Below are 18,372 nucleotides of genomic sequence, written 5' to 3'. Positions count from 1 at the left end.
GATTTTCAACCAAGAAATAAGAGATATGCTGCTGCAACTAAAAAAAACCTTCAAACAATTTTCCCCCTGCTTCAATCAATCAATCAATCAATACTGATCTGCATTTAGGGCAGTCGCCCAGGTGGCAGTGTGGTATATGACAGTGCTCGCTGTAGATCAAGTCCATGTGGTCTTTAAATCGTTAATGGGTTAATCCGTAAGCACTAATATAATTCACAGTTCTTTTTAACAATGCTCATTTTGAGCAATTTTGCACGAAGGGCCTCCTGGTGAACCAAACAGTGAACAGCTGCAAAGGAAGGAGTGTAGTTCAACTATAGTTTAGACTTTAGTCGACCAATGAATCCCAATTTTTCACCCATCACAGCGGAAGCACCGTCTGCCACCACAGATTATCTTCAAAAACAGAGGTAAGGTTATCCACCTGTTCAATACTACTTACAATGTGTTATCATTAAAATGTCACATTTTATTATTCCATTTGGTGGGTACTGGTTTCGGCATTATATAATGCCATCATCAGCCCAAGATTTAAGCAGGCAAGGACACTTAATAAAATACATATATATGTACATAGATAGCTAGCAATGATAGTCACGTTACATCATAAAACATTTGACCACATAATATCTCTAAAAACATATTAAAATTATGAAATTCTGGAATTCTAGATTTAAGATAAGAGTTTTTTGTATGTACAATTCAGTATATTCTTATCACCCAGTAATGTTAATTAATGATTTCTATGTATAGAGCTACAGTAGCTGCTAAGTTATGTAAGATCTTTTTTCTTTTTACCATCTATATAGTTAAATGACGATTATTCTATTGCTCTTGAACACCATATAGAGTCTTTGGGAACGTTCTATCATGTAGAATTGAATCCTATATACATAGCTATCACATTTTAGAGTATTATTGTACAGTATAAAATAGAAACCGAGTTTTACCAAGAGAAAGTACTTTTTATTTGCATTGAATGTATAATGGTCTTCTCTCTATTTTATACTGTACAATAATTCTCTAAAATGTGATAACTATGTATATAGGATTCAATCCTACAAGATAGAAGGTTCCCAAGGACTCTATATGGTGTTCAAGAGCAATAGAATAATCGTCATTTAACTATATAGATGGTAAAAAGAAAAAAAAACATCTTACATAACTTAGCAGCTACTGTAGCTCTATACATAGAAATCATTAATTATTTGCTAGGGGCTTTACGTCGCACCGACACAGATAGGTCTTATGGCGACGATGGGATAGGAAAGGCCTAGGAGTTGGAAGGAAGCGGCCGTGGCCTTAATTAAGGTACAGCCCCAGCATTTGCCTGGTGTGAAAATGGGAAACCACGGAAAACCATCTTCAGGGCTGCCAATAGTGGGATTCGAACCTACTATCTCCCGGATGCAAGCTCACAGCCGCGCGCCTCTACGCGCACGGCCAACTCGCCCGGTTAATTAACATTACTGGGTGATAAGAATATACTGAATTGTAGATACAAAAAACTCCTATCTTAAATCTAGAATTCCAGAATTTCATAATTTTAATATGTTTTTAGAGATATTATGTGGTCAAATGTTTTATGATGTAACGCGACTATCATTGCTAGCTATCTATGTACATATATATGTATTTTATTAAGTGTCCTTGACTGCTTAAATCTTGGGCTGATGATGGCATTATATAATGCCGAAACTGGTACCCACCAAATGGAATAATAAAATGTGACATTTTAATAACACATTGTAAGTAGTATTGAACAGGTGGATAACGTTACCTCTGCTTTTGAAAGTAAATATTTTTTCAATATGGACCATTATGAAGTTTTTGACGTTAAATAACCACAGATTATCCCGAAATAGAACCAATCTTTCAGCAGACTGAGAAACAGCACTAAATATGTCGAGCCCAGCTGTAGTTATCTTATGAGGAATTAAGTCTAAGAACTCTTCAGTTACTTGTAGTGAACTGTCTACTCCATGACCAAAAAACAAACCAGCTGCGCAACATCCGCAGTATCTGAGAAAGCTGTAAAATTCTTACAAATATCCTCAAGCTGCACCCTGGTGTCTTCTGCTAGCTCAACGCTTCACGCAGCTCCTGTTTCTTGATAGACTTATCTTCTTCTTTTCCTACTGCATTTCCCACACCTGTGGGATCGCGGGTGTGACCTGTGTCACACATGTAGGTTTGGTCCTGTTTTACAGCCGGATGCCTTTCCTGACACCAACCCTATATGGAGGAATGTAATCACTATTGTGTATTTCTATGGTGGTTGGTAGTGTAGTGTGTCGTCTGAATATGAAGAGGAAAATGTTGGGGCAAACACAAACACCCAGTCCCCAGGCCAGAAGAATTAATCAAAGGCAATTAACTCTTTCGCTGCGCTATTTTTAAACAGAACACTTACAGAAAAATGTAATTTTTTTGTATTTTCCAAATGAACTGAAATTTTATTTTTTTAAGGTTAGTGACTTTTAACACAATTGCACCATTTTAAACTCAACTTTGGCAAACTAGTAGTGACATTTGACCTTGAAACACACATTACTGTAATACATCTCGTAACATGGAACTGGACGCATTGCAGGCTGTCCTGGGCAATTCTTTCATAAAAATACTGTCTGTCTTCTCTTTCACAGTCCCTTTCCTTTCTTTGAACATTTTGCTGGTAATGGGGAACAAACAACACAATTAGGTTTGTTACTCTTGTCCTGCTGCTCCCCAAGAAAGTGCCTCTCCGTCAGGCGCGCTTGAGGTATGTAATTAGAAGGTCTTCCTTGTTTCGCTGGCGGACTGCACTGATACTCTCGTAGAAGTCCCATTATGACAGAATTTCTGAAGTCAGGAGCACTAATTGGCCTGTCACATAATTTCATTTTTGTAATTCGTATGTCATCACTAATATCCCGCCAGTCCGATACAAAATGAAGATCTTCCTCGTTGGCTCTTTCTTCCGAACAATCACTATGCACATCATCACTTGTTTCATTGTCCAAGTTTACTGAACAGTCTGAATCAGAATCGGCCACTAAAAGATTGAAGATTTCTTCGCTGCCATTACTAATGTTGTTCCGCGTGCTCATAGCTGCTGAGTGAAGCCTGCTATCAGCCAGACAGCTGGCAGGAATGTTGGCGGGTGGGCGGGTGAAAAGATAACAAATAAACATAGGTCCAGTATTGGCGGCAACATTTTCAAGCAATGCTTAGTACATAGTCAATACATGACTATACATGTTTGTATTATTAAATGCGCCTTTATCAAAGAAGCACACGGAAACCATAGCAGGAAAGTACAAGTTGACAAAAGTCGATTACCACAGCGAATGCTATAGGGAAGTAAGTCGACAAAAGTCGGCTTCCGCAGCGAAAGAGTTAAAATCCCCGACCCGGCCGGGAATCGAACCCGGGACTCTCTGAACCAAAGGCCTCAACGCTGACCATTCAGCCAAGGAGAATCCTGACAGACTTATTATTTGTAATTAATTCATTAACACATCATCCCTTATGAGGAGGTTGCCATAAGGACAAAGTATGTCAACTGCAGAGTATTTTGTCTTCTAAGTTTTTGGTGAGTTTGCTAGTGTGCCAGATAGAAAAAACAATCACAAGGCTTAGGAATAAATTTGGAATGTGGCATGATGTATAGTTATTCAAATGTTATATAGATGATTGTGGAGTATGGTTACTGAAACTCGTATCGCGGCGATAGCGATGTCGTGAAGTTCGTGTCCGACTGAAACAAAGAGAATCCCACAGCTGTACAAGAAATTTAGGGATCGTTCTTCAAGCTCCGATCATGAGCCCATGGGCGGAGATGTTGTCTAAGTGATATGTCTTTATAGTAGTTTACGGTTGGCTGGTAAGTCGACTTCTTCTCGGCGTCCACCTCTTTGGCCTGGTCAACGTGCAACTCGAACTGCATTGTGGGATCTAAGATTAGACCTTGCTTGCTAGCTGGCTGAAAGGCTATCATGTCGAAATGAAATGGCGTATGGCTTCTAGTGCCGGGAGTGTCCGAGGACAAGTTCGGTTCACCAGACGCAGGTCTTTTGATTTGACGCTTGCAGACGACCTGTGTGTCACGATGAGGATGAAATCATGATGAAGATGACACATACACCCAACCCCCTTGCCAGCGAAATTAACCAATTATGGCTAAAATCTCCGACCCTGCCGGGAATCTAACCTGGGACTCCTGTGACCAAAGGTCAGCGCACTAACCACTTAGCCATGGAGCCGGACGCTATCATGTCAATACACCTGTTACTCCCATTGGTAGCTAGGCCAGAAACCTCTTCGTGCACCGTGAAACAGTGATCTCACAGCGAGTTTGCGATCATGTGTCTTATTGAACGATGGTGGAAACTTCTCAATACCTCCCCGTGAGGACAGGCTCCCAGGATATGGAAAAGAGTTTCGTGCTCATTGGGGCAATGCCGACAGAGGGTGATGTCCTGGGACCTTCCCGGCACGGAGCAAACGGTACACACATTTGCTGTCATCTTGATGACCTCTCTTCATTCCGCACAGGTTAAGGTTCGGTGATTTCTTATCCATTTGTTCCCCTTTTTTTTTTTTTTTTTTTTTTTTAACCTAGGAATTTCATTTTTGTCCGTATTGAACTGAGAAAGGATGATAGGAAAACTTAAAACGGTCCACCTTTTCAATACAAAAATGTTATAGTTTATTTATAACATGTATTTGTACTTGGAACTAGTTTCAACGCTGATTTGCGTCATCATCAGCCAAAATGTGGGAATAGGCAAACATGTAGGCATTTATATTACACAAGGCGTTACATTAAACAATACACATCTTACAAGGAGATAAAAACAGGGACGAGTATAGAAACAAATGAATCGTTGAGAAAACAAAAGTTATACATATTAAAAATAACCTTAACCACACATCTTGCAGTGCGAAAGTGTTCTTCTTGAATGATTCCTAAATATAAAATACACGTGCACACATTTCTGAAGTGCCAGCAGGCAGGACAAAGTAAAGTGAAACCTTAAGAGTTCTCATTTTCTATGTTCTGACTAACTTACTAACCTCACTTTTTCCCCGCCTGCTGGCTCTTTAGAAGTGTGTGCGCGTGCATTTTGTATTCAGGAATCATTCAAGGCAAATATTTTCGCATTGCAAGTTGTGTGGTTAAGCTTATTTTTAATATGTATAACTTTGCTTTCTCAACGATGCATGTGTTTCTACATTCGTCCCTGTTTTTATCTCCTCGTAAGATGTGTATTATTTAATGTAACACCTTGTGTAAAAAACTGGGTTATATGAAGGAGTTATATCATGTTCAAAATCATGCTTTCACGTCTCTGCACAATATTTAAAATGAAATTTTACAGTTGGTCTTTATAGCTATTGTTGAGAGTGAAGGAGAATTTCCTGTTTTGTATGTTTATCAGGAACTCAAGGGAGACTTCATTAGTTAGTCAGAACATAGAAAATGAGAACTCTTAAGATTTCACTTTACTTTGTCCTGCCTGCTGGCTCTTCAGAAATGTGTGCACGTGTATTTTATATTCAGGAATCATTCAAGAAGAACACTTTCGCACTGCAAGATGTGTGGTTAAGGTTATTTTTAATATGTATAACTTTTGTTTTCTCAACGATTCATTTGTTTCTATACTCGTCCCTGTTTTTATCTCCTTGTAAGATGTGTATTGTTTAATGTAACGCCTTGTGTAATATAAATGCCTACATGTTTGCCTATTCCCACATTTTGGCTGATGATGACGCAAATCAGCGTTGAAACTAGTTCCAAGTACAAATACATGTTATAAATAAACTATAACATTTTTGTATTGAAAAGGTGGACCGTTTTAAGTTTTCCTATCATCCATTTGTTCCCTGGCGTGTATTCTTGGAAAAGCCCAACGCCTTTTCCTTTGTGCGGCAGCTTCATCCATGACCGAACTTGTCTGTCTCGTAGTATCTGTCGGACCTTCCTTACACTGGGAAGATGGCTGCTTTTGGACATAACTTGATCATTCATTTCTATGCCTAGATCTTGCAAACAAATTATACGTTCTTGCTCCAAGTTCCTACTTGCATTAATGCAGCCGTTATTTATTACTATCAGTAGGAGACAAAATCTGCACTGTGGGCACTATACATTCTTTAATGAACACACTATCAGTGAATAGGTAATTTCCCAGTGCAATTCTATGGGTAAGTTCATAACTAGCCTTCAGGAAGTTGTCATGTTTCTATTTGGCTATTAAAGTTTCCCTATTCTCTCCTGTGATGCCCTTGTAGACATGAGAAAAATACACTTCACAGTGCTTAATGACATTAAATGTCTTACATATGATACGTTTTTTTGCAAAAAAAAAAAAAAAAAAAAAAAAAAAAAAAAAAGCACTGTGCTTCTTTGTCATGATCATGGCTTAAGAAAAGAAAGAATAACCATTCCTCATTGTATTTAGATGTCTTCTGTTTACAATTTATGCTTTCACTCGACATGTTTTAACTATTACATGTAGACCAGAACAAGTAACTTGAGCATGTCATTGGTAGGTGTGCACACTGTACAGCCCTGAGTCAGCAACATGGGGAAGTAAAAGCTGACTGAAGGTAAGAGAGTTGCGCTCGCATGCACTCGTATTTCTAGCATGGGCACTGTGCAGAGTTTGACATCCGTGCTTTATGGAGTCGGGTATGGAGCGAGATGAATCTTCATGATTTTTTGCGACTGGATGCCCTTCCTGATGCCAACCCCATCGGAGGAGTTAATGAGATGAAATGAATGATGGGGAGAGGATGAAAACTGGTGCCAGCACACAGCCTACTCCTGTCGAATAGCACCAACATCTCTGCTCAAGATTTAACATCCCCACCTGACAGACAAATCACATAAACAGCATCATATGCCCTCAATCCACATGGACAATGGGGAGAGGTTCGGAACTGAATCCAGACTTGGGCACACAATTAAAAATTGTATACCACCACCTCTCCTACCTTGCCTTTAAACATTCCGATTGCAAAATGTTTTCGACCAACGGAAGTTGAACCGGCTAACCATGGTCAGACCCTATAGACTTGTCGCCTGAATGATCATGGCCAACAGGCAGGTAATAACCATAGGGAGCTTGTTGCCCAGTAATGAGCAGTACTCTGCGATGTCAACCATGCCAATACTGACTGCTGCTGTGCATGCAAGTACCATAGAGTAGGCTGTAGGAAGCAGTGTGCGATTCAATTAGAGTATAAAGAACACAAGTTTTTGTCAAATTGAAGATACGGTATATGGTTTTGTACAAAAAAAAATTAAAGAATACAATTTTAGAGAAGCATTATTTTTCTTTTTCCATCTCAAGAAATCTGCTGCTGAAAGTCTTTATTCCCTAGTAGAGACCTGTAGGGAGCATCTTCAATCAGAAATAACTTGCAAAAATTAGTTTTGATGTTTCAAAGAAAATTATTTTTCATGTGAAGAATAAACGGCGCCCTGGTGACGCATTAATGGAAGATTCAGATGCTCAACGAGTTGTTGGAAACACTACATGCCAATGAGTCAACCTTTACCAAATGTTTAAAAAGCATGGGAATAACTCGCAAAATGGGCCCCACATGAATTGTAGAAAAGAGACCTCGCAAAAAAACATGGGTGAAGCCCGGATTTCCTTCTCCATGAAAATGCCAGACTGCATATCATCAGCCGATGAAGGAAATCTTGGAGGCATTTAGATGGGAAGTCTTATCCCACCCTAATGTTGCTCCGACAGAGTGCCAGTTGTTTTGGTCCCAACAACATAGCCTTTACAATCATTCTTTTGTAGATATCAAAAATGGCTTGATGAATGAATAGACTCAAAACAACTGCATTTCTCTACCATGTAAACTATTTGTTGTAGGTTGTAGCCTTCAAAAGACTTTACTTTGAATAACATATTTACCCATCTTTCGTAATTACAAAAATGTCTACATTACAAAATTCAAACACTCTTTAATTCTTTCAGAAATGTGCTGTAAATGGCCACTTATGTAGGAAGGATACCCCTACACAATGCCACTTACCAGAAACTGTTAAGACTTTATATTTGCAGAGTATTTTCAAAGTTCCGTTATCTTTTGAACAGGTCTCGTAACTTAACAACCATACAAATACATTTTCTAAACTGAGCAAAAGAATTACAAATCTAGTAGTTTCTAACTTCAGTACAAAGATAATGAAAATAAGCTTACCATGAAAATCGACAAGAGCGCCAAAACGCTCCATAACATCTTTAAGCCATTTTACTTCCGATACAAATGCACCAAAGGCAAGTTTTTGGGGTTTGATGAACAATGAATTGTTCAGTATTACGGCAATTAAATTGAACGCGGTCAGGACTGCATGGCACTGTTGTTCTTGGACAATTGTATTAGCTAGACTAGGCACAACTTTTACTTCAATCTCACTTTTATCAAATAACGTTTCTGTGCATGGCTCAGTGGTTAATCTTTGTTTAGGAATGCCACAAAACTGTTTCACAGAAATTGGTTCACTGAAATCCACATAAATTCTTCCATACAATCCACTTAGTAATGTCAACGCCTTGAGGAGTCCCTGAAAACACAAAAGAAAACATTTCTATATCACTAAAATAAATAAAAACGACAGAATAGGAGGGCCAATTCCTACAACTTCTAAACCTACTGAAAATTAAATTAGCAGAGAAATAAAGATTTCACCAAGATTTTACTCCCACTCAATAAGTACCTTCTCGGGTCATTTAGATTTAAAATGAAAAAAAAAAAAAAACTTTTATGAAGGTGGGATCAATTATGAAGAATTACAATATTATACTTATTTAAAAACTGGATATTCAAATACAGAAAATATGTCAAAATGAAGATGATTTTTAAATAATTGACCTGGGGCTGATGACATAGATGTTAAGACCCCTTTAAACGACAAGTATCATCATCAAATGATTTACCTTAAAAATCATGTATTGTGAAACTACATTTTTATCCATTTCAGCATTTATGCATACAATTCCAATTACAAAATTACATTCTCGGAAATTCCAATTCACTGTGATAATAGTAAATGCCTACAGCACTTTAATCAAATATTGAAATTATGAGCAACTCGGTCCAATAATAGCTCAATTCTTTCATTACTAGACACTTCTTTTGTTCCATCTAATCCCAAAAATGTCCCAGTGTGTCTATCACTGTTCTGCCCTGCCTATCAGAGACCATTTTTCTAAACTGCATCGTCATTCTTGGACAAATAACAATTTTCTTCTTTGTTTTTGTTCTTCCTCTGAATATGGGGGTGTAGTCTAGTATCATCCACACATTCAATCCAAAATATTCTTGATATAAATATACAGGATGATTATTTAGAAGTGCCAACTATTTATTTCCTACGGCCCCAGCTCAGGGTTACGAGCGAAGATCTCAATGGAATCTACAGTGGAGAAGATGGAGACTGTGGAAGAGGCAGCCCAGTACTCGGGGAATAGTATGAGTACACTATTCATCAGCAGCGTTTGTTTCCCATGTTATGAGTGGCTGCAAGGGCGTCTGTTCCCCATGTTAGAGGTGGTCTGAATAACTGCTGACAGTAGCTCTAAAATGCATTTGGGAGTGGCGACCCCATCATAACAATAGCCTAAAATGAGTGGTGGTAATTTTCAGTCTCAGATAAGGTTAGGGCATACCCTGCTAAAAACGACTTGCAGTACTTGTGCTGCGGGAGCTGTGATAAGTTGGCAACCAGCAATTAATATCATGAAGGTAGGAATAATAAATGTTATGACTCTGACAGGAAAATCAGAAGAGTTGATGGATTTCTATGGAGAAAGATAATGTTGCAATGATGGGACTGAGTACGGTCAAGCGGAGGGGAAAGTGACTGAAGAGGGTGAGTAAAGAGTACACCTTATACTGGAGTGGAGGAGGTGAGGCAAAAAATGCAGTAGGAGTGATTGTTAACAAAATCCTGGATGAAAATGTGATTAGGGTAGACTACATTAGTGATAGAATAATCAGAGTGCATCTGAGGATTTCATCCAAGTTTATGCACCACAAAACTCGAAACAGTGAAGAAAATATGGAGGAATTCTTGGACACACTGTAGGAAGTAATCACCAAAGTGGAAGTGACAGTCATGAAAGAACTCAATATACAGGTTGGAAACGACAGAATTTGTAAAGAAGTGATTGGTCCATTTGGATAAGGAGAAAGAAACAGTGAGGGAGATATGTTGGATTTTTGCGAGAGAAATGGAATGATTGTGGGTAACATTTGGTTTAGAAAGAAGAATGGTAGAAAGATCACTAGAAATGGCTGGACCGGGCAAGTTAGCTGTGTGGTTAAGGGCGCGTAGTTGTGAGCTTGCATCCGGGAGATAGTGGGTTCGAGCCCCACTGTCGGCAGCCCTGAAGATGGTTTTCCGTGGTTTCCCATTTTCACACCAAGTAAATGCTGGGGCTGAACCTTAATTAAGGCCACAGCCGCTTCCTTCCCACTGCAAGCCCTTTCCTATCCCATCGTCGCCATAAGATCCATCTGTGTCTGTGTGACGTAAAGCAAGTTGTAAAAAAAAAAAAAAGATATGGCTGGGGTGAAAGAAGGACAAAATCAGTTGATTATTTTTTGGTTGGGAAAATAAATCATAAACAGTTAAGGGATGTAACAGCACTGCCAGGTGAGGCGTTTGATGGAGACCACAGAATGGTGGAAGCAAAATTGAAAAAAGGTAAAACTGTGAGAGTAAAAGAAATAAGACAGAAGGAAATAAAAGCATGGGAATTAAAAGATAAAGAACTCTGGAGAAATTTCAAGAGGAATTAAAACAGCACATCCCTACGTCAAAAATAGAAAGTGTAGAAGAAGAACGGAACAAATTTAAAAAATGTTTCTAAGCTGTGCAGAAAAGATTTGTGGCAGAACTTCGGAGAGTAAAGGAAAAGGAGACACCTTGGTGGATTGAAAAGGTGAAGGAGGTTGTTAAACAAAAGAAGAAAGTATGGGAAGAATGGAATAGAAATAGTAAAGAAGGAAGTAAGATTAACTGTCAGGAAATTAAAAGTAAGTGTAAAAAAGTGGTAAACGAGGAAAAGAAAAAAATCTTGGGAAAGATTCACACAAGCATTGGAAACAGATGTAAATGGTGGAAAAAGGACATTGTATGGATTGTTGAAAAATAAGAGAAAAGAAAAAACTACACAAAACAAATGAAGGAAGAGAGAGGATTATATATATATTTTTTTTTGCAAGTTGCTTTATGTCGCACCGACTCAGACAGGTCTTATGGCAACAATGGGACAGGAAAGGGCTACAAGTGGGAAGGAACCAGCCATGGCCTTAATTAAAGTACAGCCCCAGCATTTGCCTGGTGTGAACATGAGAAACCACGGAAAATCATCTTCAGGGCTGCCGACAGTGGGGTCCGAACCCGCTATATCCCGAATACTGGATATAGGGATGCATCACACAAAACTTGTCCACTATACAGCGTAATAGTTGTACACAGTATGCGCTTTCCGCTGCTCGATTGTTTTGAGACTTAGATGGAGTATTCCTACATTTGTTATCATCAAAACAAAACTTCGGGTTTAAATGCATGAAAATGGACTTACCATATTCTGCTAATGTTTTTAACAAGATGGAAAATGGTATAGATGCAATGACGATTGCAGATTTGAAAGCAGAACTGAAGAAAAGGGGCGGAAAAATATCCGGAAAAAAGCAAGAGTTGATTGAAAGGTAAGGACTACATGCAGCAACTCCTCCTTTTAGCGTTTTTATTAAGATTGAATTCTTCAAGTACAAATCGCATTTTGAAAACATTCCTAATACGGTATTTTTCTTTTCTTTGCAGGTTAGAGGCGTGCATAAGGTATGACACTGGTGTGACAGCAGAGCCTGGGGCTACATTCAGTATGACTGAATTTCATCTCCCTGCAGTGCACGAGTTTCAGGATCTTGTTTCGGACCACAAGACAAATATAAAGATTTCAAATTTGGAATTAATGAACTATTTACTGTTCAGGAAGTCGGAAATTGATGGTGCTCCAGTGTCAAATTATAGTTCACTGTGTGATTCAGGGTACAGACTGTTCAATGACAGATTTATCGAGTTTGTGAAGTGTTGTGTACAACACAATGAAGTATTTTATAGAGGGCAGGTCTGGTCAGAATTTACAAAGAGTAAGAAGTATAATTTAAATTTATTGTTAAATAAATCCGGGAATACTGAAGGAGCAGAATGTGAGTGTGTGGCTTGAGCTGGTCCCAAAGCAAGTTGTAAACATATTGCTGCTGTCTGTTATCCTCTACAGCATTTTTCAAAAAGTGGGGAAATCAAATGTGTTCAAACTTGCACGCAGCTTTTGCAGACCTATCAACCAAGTAGTGCAAAGGAAACAATAAGCCCCATTAAAGTGGAACATTTACCATTAGCTCCTGATAGTCGGTTGCCCTGCCATGAAGTGAGACCCCCCTCCGGTATAAATCAAAGTGGGTATGAAGATTATGTACATCTTCTTGTGCAAAATTCACATCACAAACTTACATTTTCTCATGCTTTAAAGAAAAGGAAAGTATTTGTGGAAGGAGTGTTGCATGACCATTTGTATGATGCCAGTAGTCTGACATCATATGCAGAAAATCTAGTTGTTGCTGATGAGGGAAAAAGAGCTCAAGTGGAAAAGGACACAAGGGATCAGTGGAAAGAAACTATTTCATTTCACGAAAGGAAGTATCGCTTGACTGCAAGTACCTCTGGAAGAATTTGTCATACTAGGGATCCCAAGAAGCTTGCCAGGCAGTTACTGAAGCCATCAGCATTTCTTAATAATAATATGAGATGGGATCTGCAGATGGAGAATTTAGCCAGGCTGAAATTTCAGGAGTTGACTGACCATAATGTGAAGAAATGTGGACTAATAATACATCCAGACAAACTTTATTTAGCAGCATCATGTGATGGACTTATTGGTGATGTTGCAATTCACAAATTAAAAGGACTTCCCAGCCAGAAACATTCAAAGGTTTGTGTCAGTGCAGTGCCTTATCTGGAAATAATAGGTAACAATGTTTCATTGAAAAGGAAACACAATTATTTTTACCAAGTGCAAGGACAGCTTTATGTAACGGGACGACAATATTGCCTTTCTGTTGAGGTTGAGAAAAACAGTCTGTTCATAAAGGAAATGTCACTTGAACTAGACAAGTTTTACAGCATTGCTGTCTTAAAATGTGGTACGACATTCCTCAGTTCTTTAGTAGCTTACTGTAATATCGCAATTTTTAGATCAAAATTTCAAACACCTCATCATGTATAATGATACAGCAATAAAATTCTCTTTCATAATTACCCATCCATAACGGATTTTCTAAAGTTACAAAGAATGTAACAAACAACGATAATTCTACTAGATAAACGCAATTTTACTGTGATGCAGTTTTCATCGTAGAATTTTATAGGTTTTACCTAATCCTATAGCTCTTTCAATATGAATTCCTTTTGAGGCATTTCCTTCTTGTTTCAAAATTTTCAGAAGGAGAAAACTGTTTTTTACTCTTTAAAAAAGAAGGGATATTTAAAGAGACACCTTTTACCCATAACAGGTCTTGAATATTGAAACCCCTGCCAGCCATTATTGATTCTCCTTCTTCTAAAAGTTCCAATAATCCAGAACGTATAAATAACTGTCTATCAGAAATGGCACCCCCATAATCATCAGAGATGAAACAAATAAAACCAGATGGATTAATTCCTATGAGTACTTTATCTGTATTACAATTTTTATAATTCCAGAAAATTGTCTGCTGAGCTGTTGGATTTTTTGGCTTCATTATGGTTCATGTTTGTGGGTTACTGTAGTCATGTCCTAGTTCGTGAACCATGGGCAACGGCTGAGCGGCCTAGTAAGTGGTCCTGAGAGTCGGGATACCAGTTGCTATGGATGGGAGTGGGCATCTCGGACATATTCTGAGTCGTGGCCCTCCTTGTGCTCAGGCGGTTAGGACTATACAATTCACCGGTGGTCCATAACCCGTTAGAGGAGAGATCCTCACTTGGACTATGTGCAAGTAGGGCAGCATCCTGCTTCATGAATTTACCAAGCTCAGAACACTTTAAGCAAGCCTCGGACCTATGGGAGTAGTGGAGTCCCACTCCCATTTGACAGGCGAGGGATTCCTTGGAAACAATTTGGCGAACAAAATGGAATTAGATGGGGAGCTATCAATATTAATGGGGCTTATGGAAGAAAGAAGGTAGAACTGGCTGAGTCAGCAGAGGATGCATCTGGATGTGCTAGGAGTAAGTGATATTCGGGTAAGGGGAGATAATGAGGAAGAGATAGGAGATTATAAAGTGTACTTGACGGGCGTTAGAAAGGGAAGGGCAGAGTCTGGGGTAGGGCTCTTTATCAGGAATACCATTGCACGCAACATAGTTTCTGTTAGGCACGTAAATGAGCGAATGATGTGGGTAGATTTGTCAGTGGGAGGAATTAGGACAAGAATTGTGTCCGTGTATTCACCATGTGAGGGTGCAGATGAGGATGAAGTTGACAAGTTTTATGAAGCATTGAGTGACATCGTGGTCAGGGTCAACAGCAAGGATAGAATAGTGCTAATGGGCGATTTCAATGGGAGAGTTGGGAATAGAACTGAAGGATACGAAAGGGTGATTGGTAGATGTGGGGAAGATATGGAAGCTAATGGGAATGGGAAGCGTTTGCTGGACTTCTGTGCTAGTATGGGTTAAGCTGTTACGAATACATTCTTCAAGCATAAGGCTATTCACCTCTACACATGGGAGGCTAGGGGCACCACATCCATAATAGACTATATCTTAATAGACTTTGAATTCAGGAAATCTGTTAGGAATGTACGAGTTTTTCGTGGATTTTTCGATGATACAGACCACTATCTGATCTGTAGTGAACTAAGTATCTCTAGGCCTAGGGTAGAGAAAGTGAAATCTGTCTGCAAACGAATAAGGGTAGAAAATCTCCAGGACGAGGAAATTAGACAGAAGTACATGGATATAATTAGTGAGAAGTTTCAAACAGTAGACAGTAAGCAGGTTCAGGATACAGAAAGTGAATGGGTGGCATACAGGGATGCTGTAGTAGAAACAGCAAGGGAATGCCTAGGAACAACTGTGTGTAAAGATGGGAAAAGGCGAACATCTTGGTGGAATGATGAAGTGAGAGCAGCCTGTAAACGTAAAAAGAAGGCTTATCAGAAATGGCTCCAAACAAGGGCCGAGGCAGACAGGGATTGGTACGTAGATGAAAGAAATAGAGCGAAACAAATAGTTGTTGAATCCAAAAAGAAGTCATGGGAAGATTTTGGTAATAACCTGGAAAGGCTAGGTCAAGCAGCAGGGAAACCTTTCTGGACAGTAATAAAGAATCTTAGAAAGGGAGGGAAAAAGGAAATTTTCTTTTTGCTAGTTGCTTTAGGTCGCACGGACACAGATAGGTCTTATGGCGACGATGGGACAGGAGAGGGCTAGGAGTGGGAAGGAAGCGGCCGTGGCCTTAATTAACGTACAGCCCCAGCATTTGCCTGGAGTGAAAATGGGAAACCACGGAAAACCATTTTCAGGGCTGCCGACAGTGGGGTTCGAACCTACTATCTACCGAATACTGGATACTGGCCACACTGCAGCTATCGAGCTCGGTGGAAAAAGGAAATGAACAGTGTTTTGAGTAATTCGGGTGAACTCATAATAGATCCCAGGGCAACACTGGAGAGGTGGAGGGAATATTTTGAATATTTTGAACATCATCTCAATGTAAAAGGAAATCATCATGGTGGTGTTGCAAACAGCCAAGCTCATGGGGAGGAGGAAAATGATGTTGGTGAAATTATGCTTGAGGATGTGGAAAGAATAGTAAATAAACTCCATTGTCATAAGGCAGCAGGAATAGAAAAAATTAGACCTGAAATGGTGAAGTATAGTGGGAAGGCAGGGATGAAATGGCTTCAGAGAGTAGTAAAATTAGCGTGGAGTGTTGGTAAGGTACCTTCAGATTGGACAAAAGCAGTAATTGCACGTATCTATAAGCAAGGGAACAGGAAGGATTGCAACAACTATCGAGGTATCTCATTGATTAGTGTACCAGGCAAAGTATTCACTGGCATCTTGGAAGGGAGGGTGCGATCAGTCGTTGAGAGGAAGTTGGATGAAAACCAGTGTGGTTTCAGACCACAGAGAGGCTGTCAGGATCAGATTTTCAGTATGCGCCAGGTAATTGTAAAATGCTACGAGAGGAATAGGCAGTTGTGTTTATGTTTCGTAGAGCTAGAGAAAGCATATGACAGGGTACCGAGGGAAAAGATGTTTGCCATACTGGGGGACTATGGAATTAAAGGTAGATTATTAAAATCATGCAAAGCCTCTCGAAGACTAAACTGATGTCAGTATGTAAGAAATTCAACAGAACTGAATATCAGATTGGTGATACAAAGCTAGAACTGGTCGATAATTTCAAGTATTTAGGTTGTGTGTTATCCCAGGATGGTAATATAGTAAGTGAGATTGAATCAAGGTGTAGTAAAGCTAATGCTGTGAGCTCGCAGTTGCGATCAGCAGTATTCTGGAAGAAGGAAGTCAGCTCCCAGACGAAACTATCTTTACATCGGTCTGTTTTCAGACTAACTTTGCTTTACGGGAGCGAAAGCTGGGTGGACTCAGGATATCTTATTCATAAGTTAGAAGTAACAGACATGAAAGTAGCAAGAATGATTGTTGGTACAAACAGGTGGGAACAATGGCAGGAGGGTACTCGGAATGAGGAGATAAAGGCTAATTTAGGAATGAACCCTATGGATGAAGCTGTACGCATAAACCGGCTTCGATGGTGGGGTCATGTGAGGCGAATGGAGGAGGATAGGTTACCTAGGAGAATAATGGACTCTGTTATGGAGGGTAAGAGAAGTAGAGGGAGACCAAGACGACGATGGTTAGACTCAGTTTCTAACGATTTAAAGACAAATGAGGCCACAACACTAGTTGCAAATCGAGGATTGTGGCGATGTTTAGTAAATTCTCAGAGGCTTGCAGACTGAACGCTGAAAGGCATAACAGTCTATAATGATAATGTATGTATGTATGTATGTATGTATGTATGTATGTATGTATGTATGTATGTATGTATTATGGTGACTTCAGTGGCATCTATAATTACCCGTGTTGTGGGATATTTCTCCTTAAATGAAAGTGGACTGTTGGCAAATACAGTATTCCTGTCTAGCCAAATACTCAGCTCACTAAACTGAAAATACATTTAATTAATCCACACATTGAAAATCTGGCCTATCACAGCTTTTCGGACACCAAATGACAGTCCCAGTTCAATATCCGACTTGTTGGTTCTCAGTTTCATTATTGTCATAAGGAAGCAGTATTCTGGAGAAAGTGGAAACATCTGATAATTAAAACCGCTATCTCCAAGAATAGAGAACACTAAATTAAAATGGTCTAGGTCCTCAAATCCAGTATAGAGTAATATAGCATCTGGATTTGTCATAATATTTTCAATATGCAGGATACCACACTGTCTTGTTTGAGTGCCTACATCTTTTGCTACTAGCACTTCTGAAGATGATTCTTCCATATTGGGCACCTCTTCAACTTCTTCAAATGCTGCTACCTCATATGGATCTGCCTCCACCACCGCACACGGTGTTACTGCTGTTTTCCTACTTCTATATCTTCTTGCTCTCGGAGTTATTTCCAAGGTACTGGTGCCACATCACGAAAATATCGAAGGTACAGCGTTCTCCTTAAGTCTTCGTCTTTCACCTAAAATTATTGAAATAGGTAATATTAACTCCTCAGAATGTCACTACCTTATTATAAAATTATTTCTTAATTAGTAGTAATTAGCTTACTTACCAGTTTCAGTAATGACATAATCTTCAAATGTAAAATGTTTCGAGCAGACCTTGATATTAGGAGTCACATTTTTATGGAGATGATAAAGGCAGCAGGACCTGTTGGTCTGCATGGGTTATATAGGCTGCTAAGGTGTATATGGAGGAAAAAGCAAGCACCTGATGATTGGTATGTCTGTCTGTCTGTCAGGTCAACAGCCCAGGGGCTGGTTGGATCCTCAAATAGCACCACCAAAAGTTATGCGGTAATAAGGAAACCCTAAAAACCAATGGCAGCACCAAAATGAGGCGTACTAGGCAAGATGAGGAGTGAGGTAGTTTGCCATTGCTTTCCTCACTGGGTCAGAAAGTACTATTGCAGCACGAATGACCCTGTGAGCAGCACCTTTCATAACACTCAGATGCACTAGTCGTGTTCTGAATTGACTGGGACTTCAGTGGAAGCTACACTTTACTCTGGCGTAAAGGTGTAATAATACCAGTATTTAA

The 18,372-nt window shown here is 39.3% G+C and overlaps 1 protein-coding gene across 4 annotated transcripts in view; it reads right to left on the bottom strand.

Annotated features, from left to right (window-relative positions):
* Positions 1–18,372, bottom strand: part of Gnpat (dihydroxyacetone phosphate acyltransferase) — a 358,549-nt gene that overhangs the window by 148,470 nt on the left and 191,707 nt on the right. For all 4 annotated transcript variants that reach the window (XM_068226080.1, XM_067139838.2, XM_068226081.1 and 1 more), the window contains one exon: positions 8,209–8,572. In XM_068226080.1, coding sequence (XP_068082181.1) covers positions 8,209–8,572 — 364 coding nt within the window. The remainder of the gene's footprint in view (positions 1–8,208; positions 8,573–18,372) is intronic.

This window comes from Anabrus simplex, chromosome 2 (assembly GCF_040414725.1).
Source record: "Anabrus simplex isolate iqAnaSimp1 chromosome 2, ASM4041472v1, whole genome shotgun sequence".
NCBI lineage: Eukaryota > Metazoa > Arthropoda > Insecta > Orthoptera > Tettigoniidae > Anabrus > Anabrus simplex.
The sequence above is the reverse complement of the archived record's forward strand: the minus strand, read 5'-3'. Positions and strand labels throughout refer to the sequence as shown.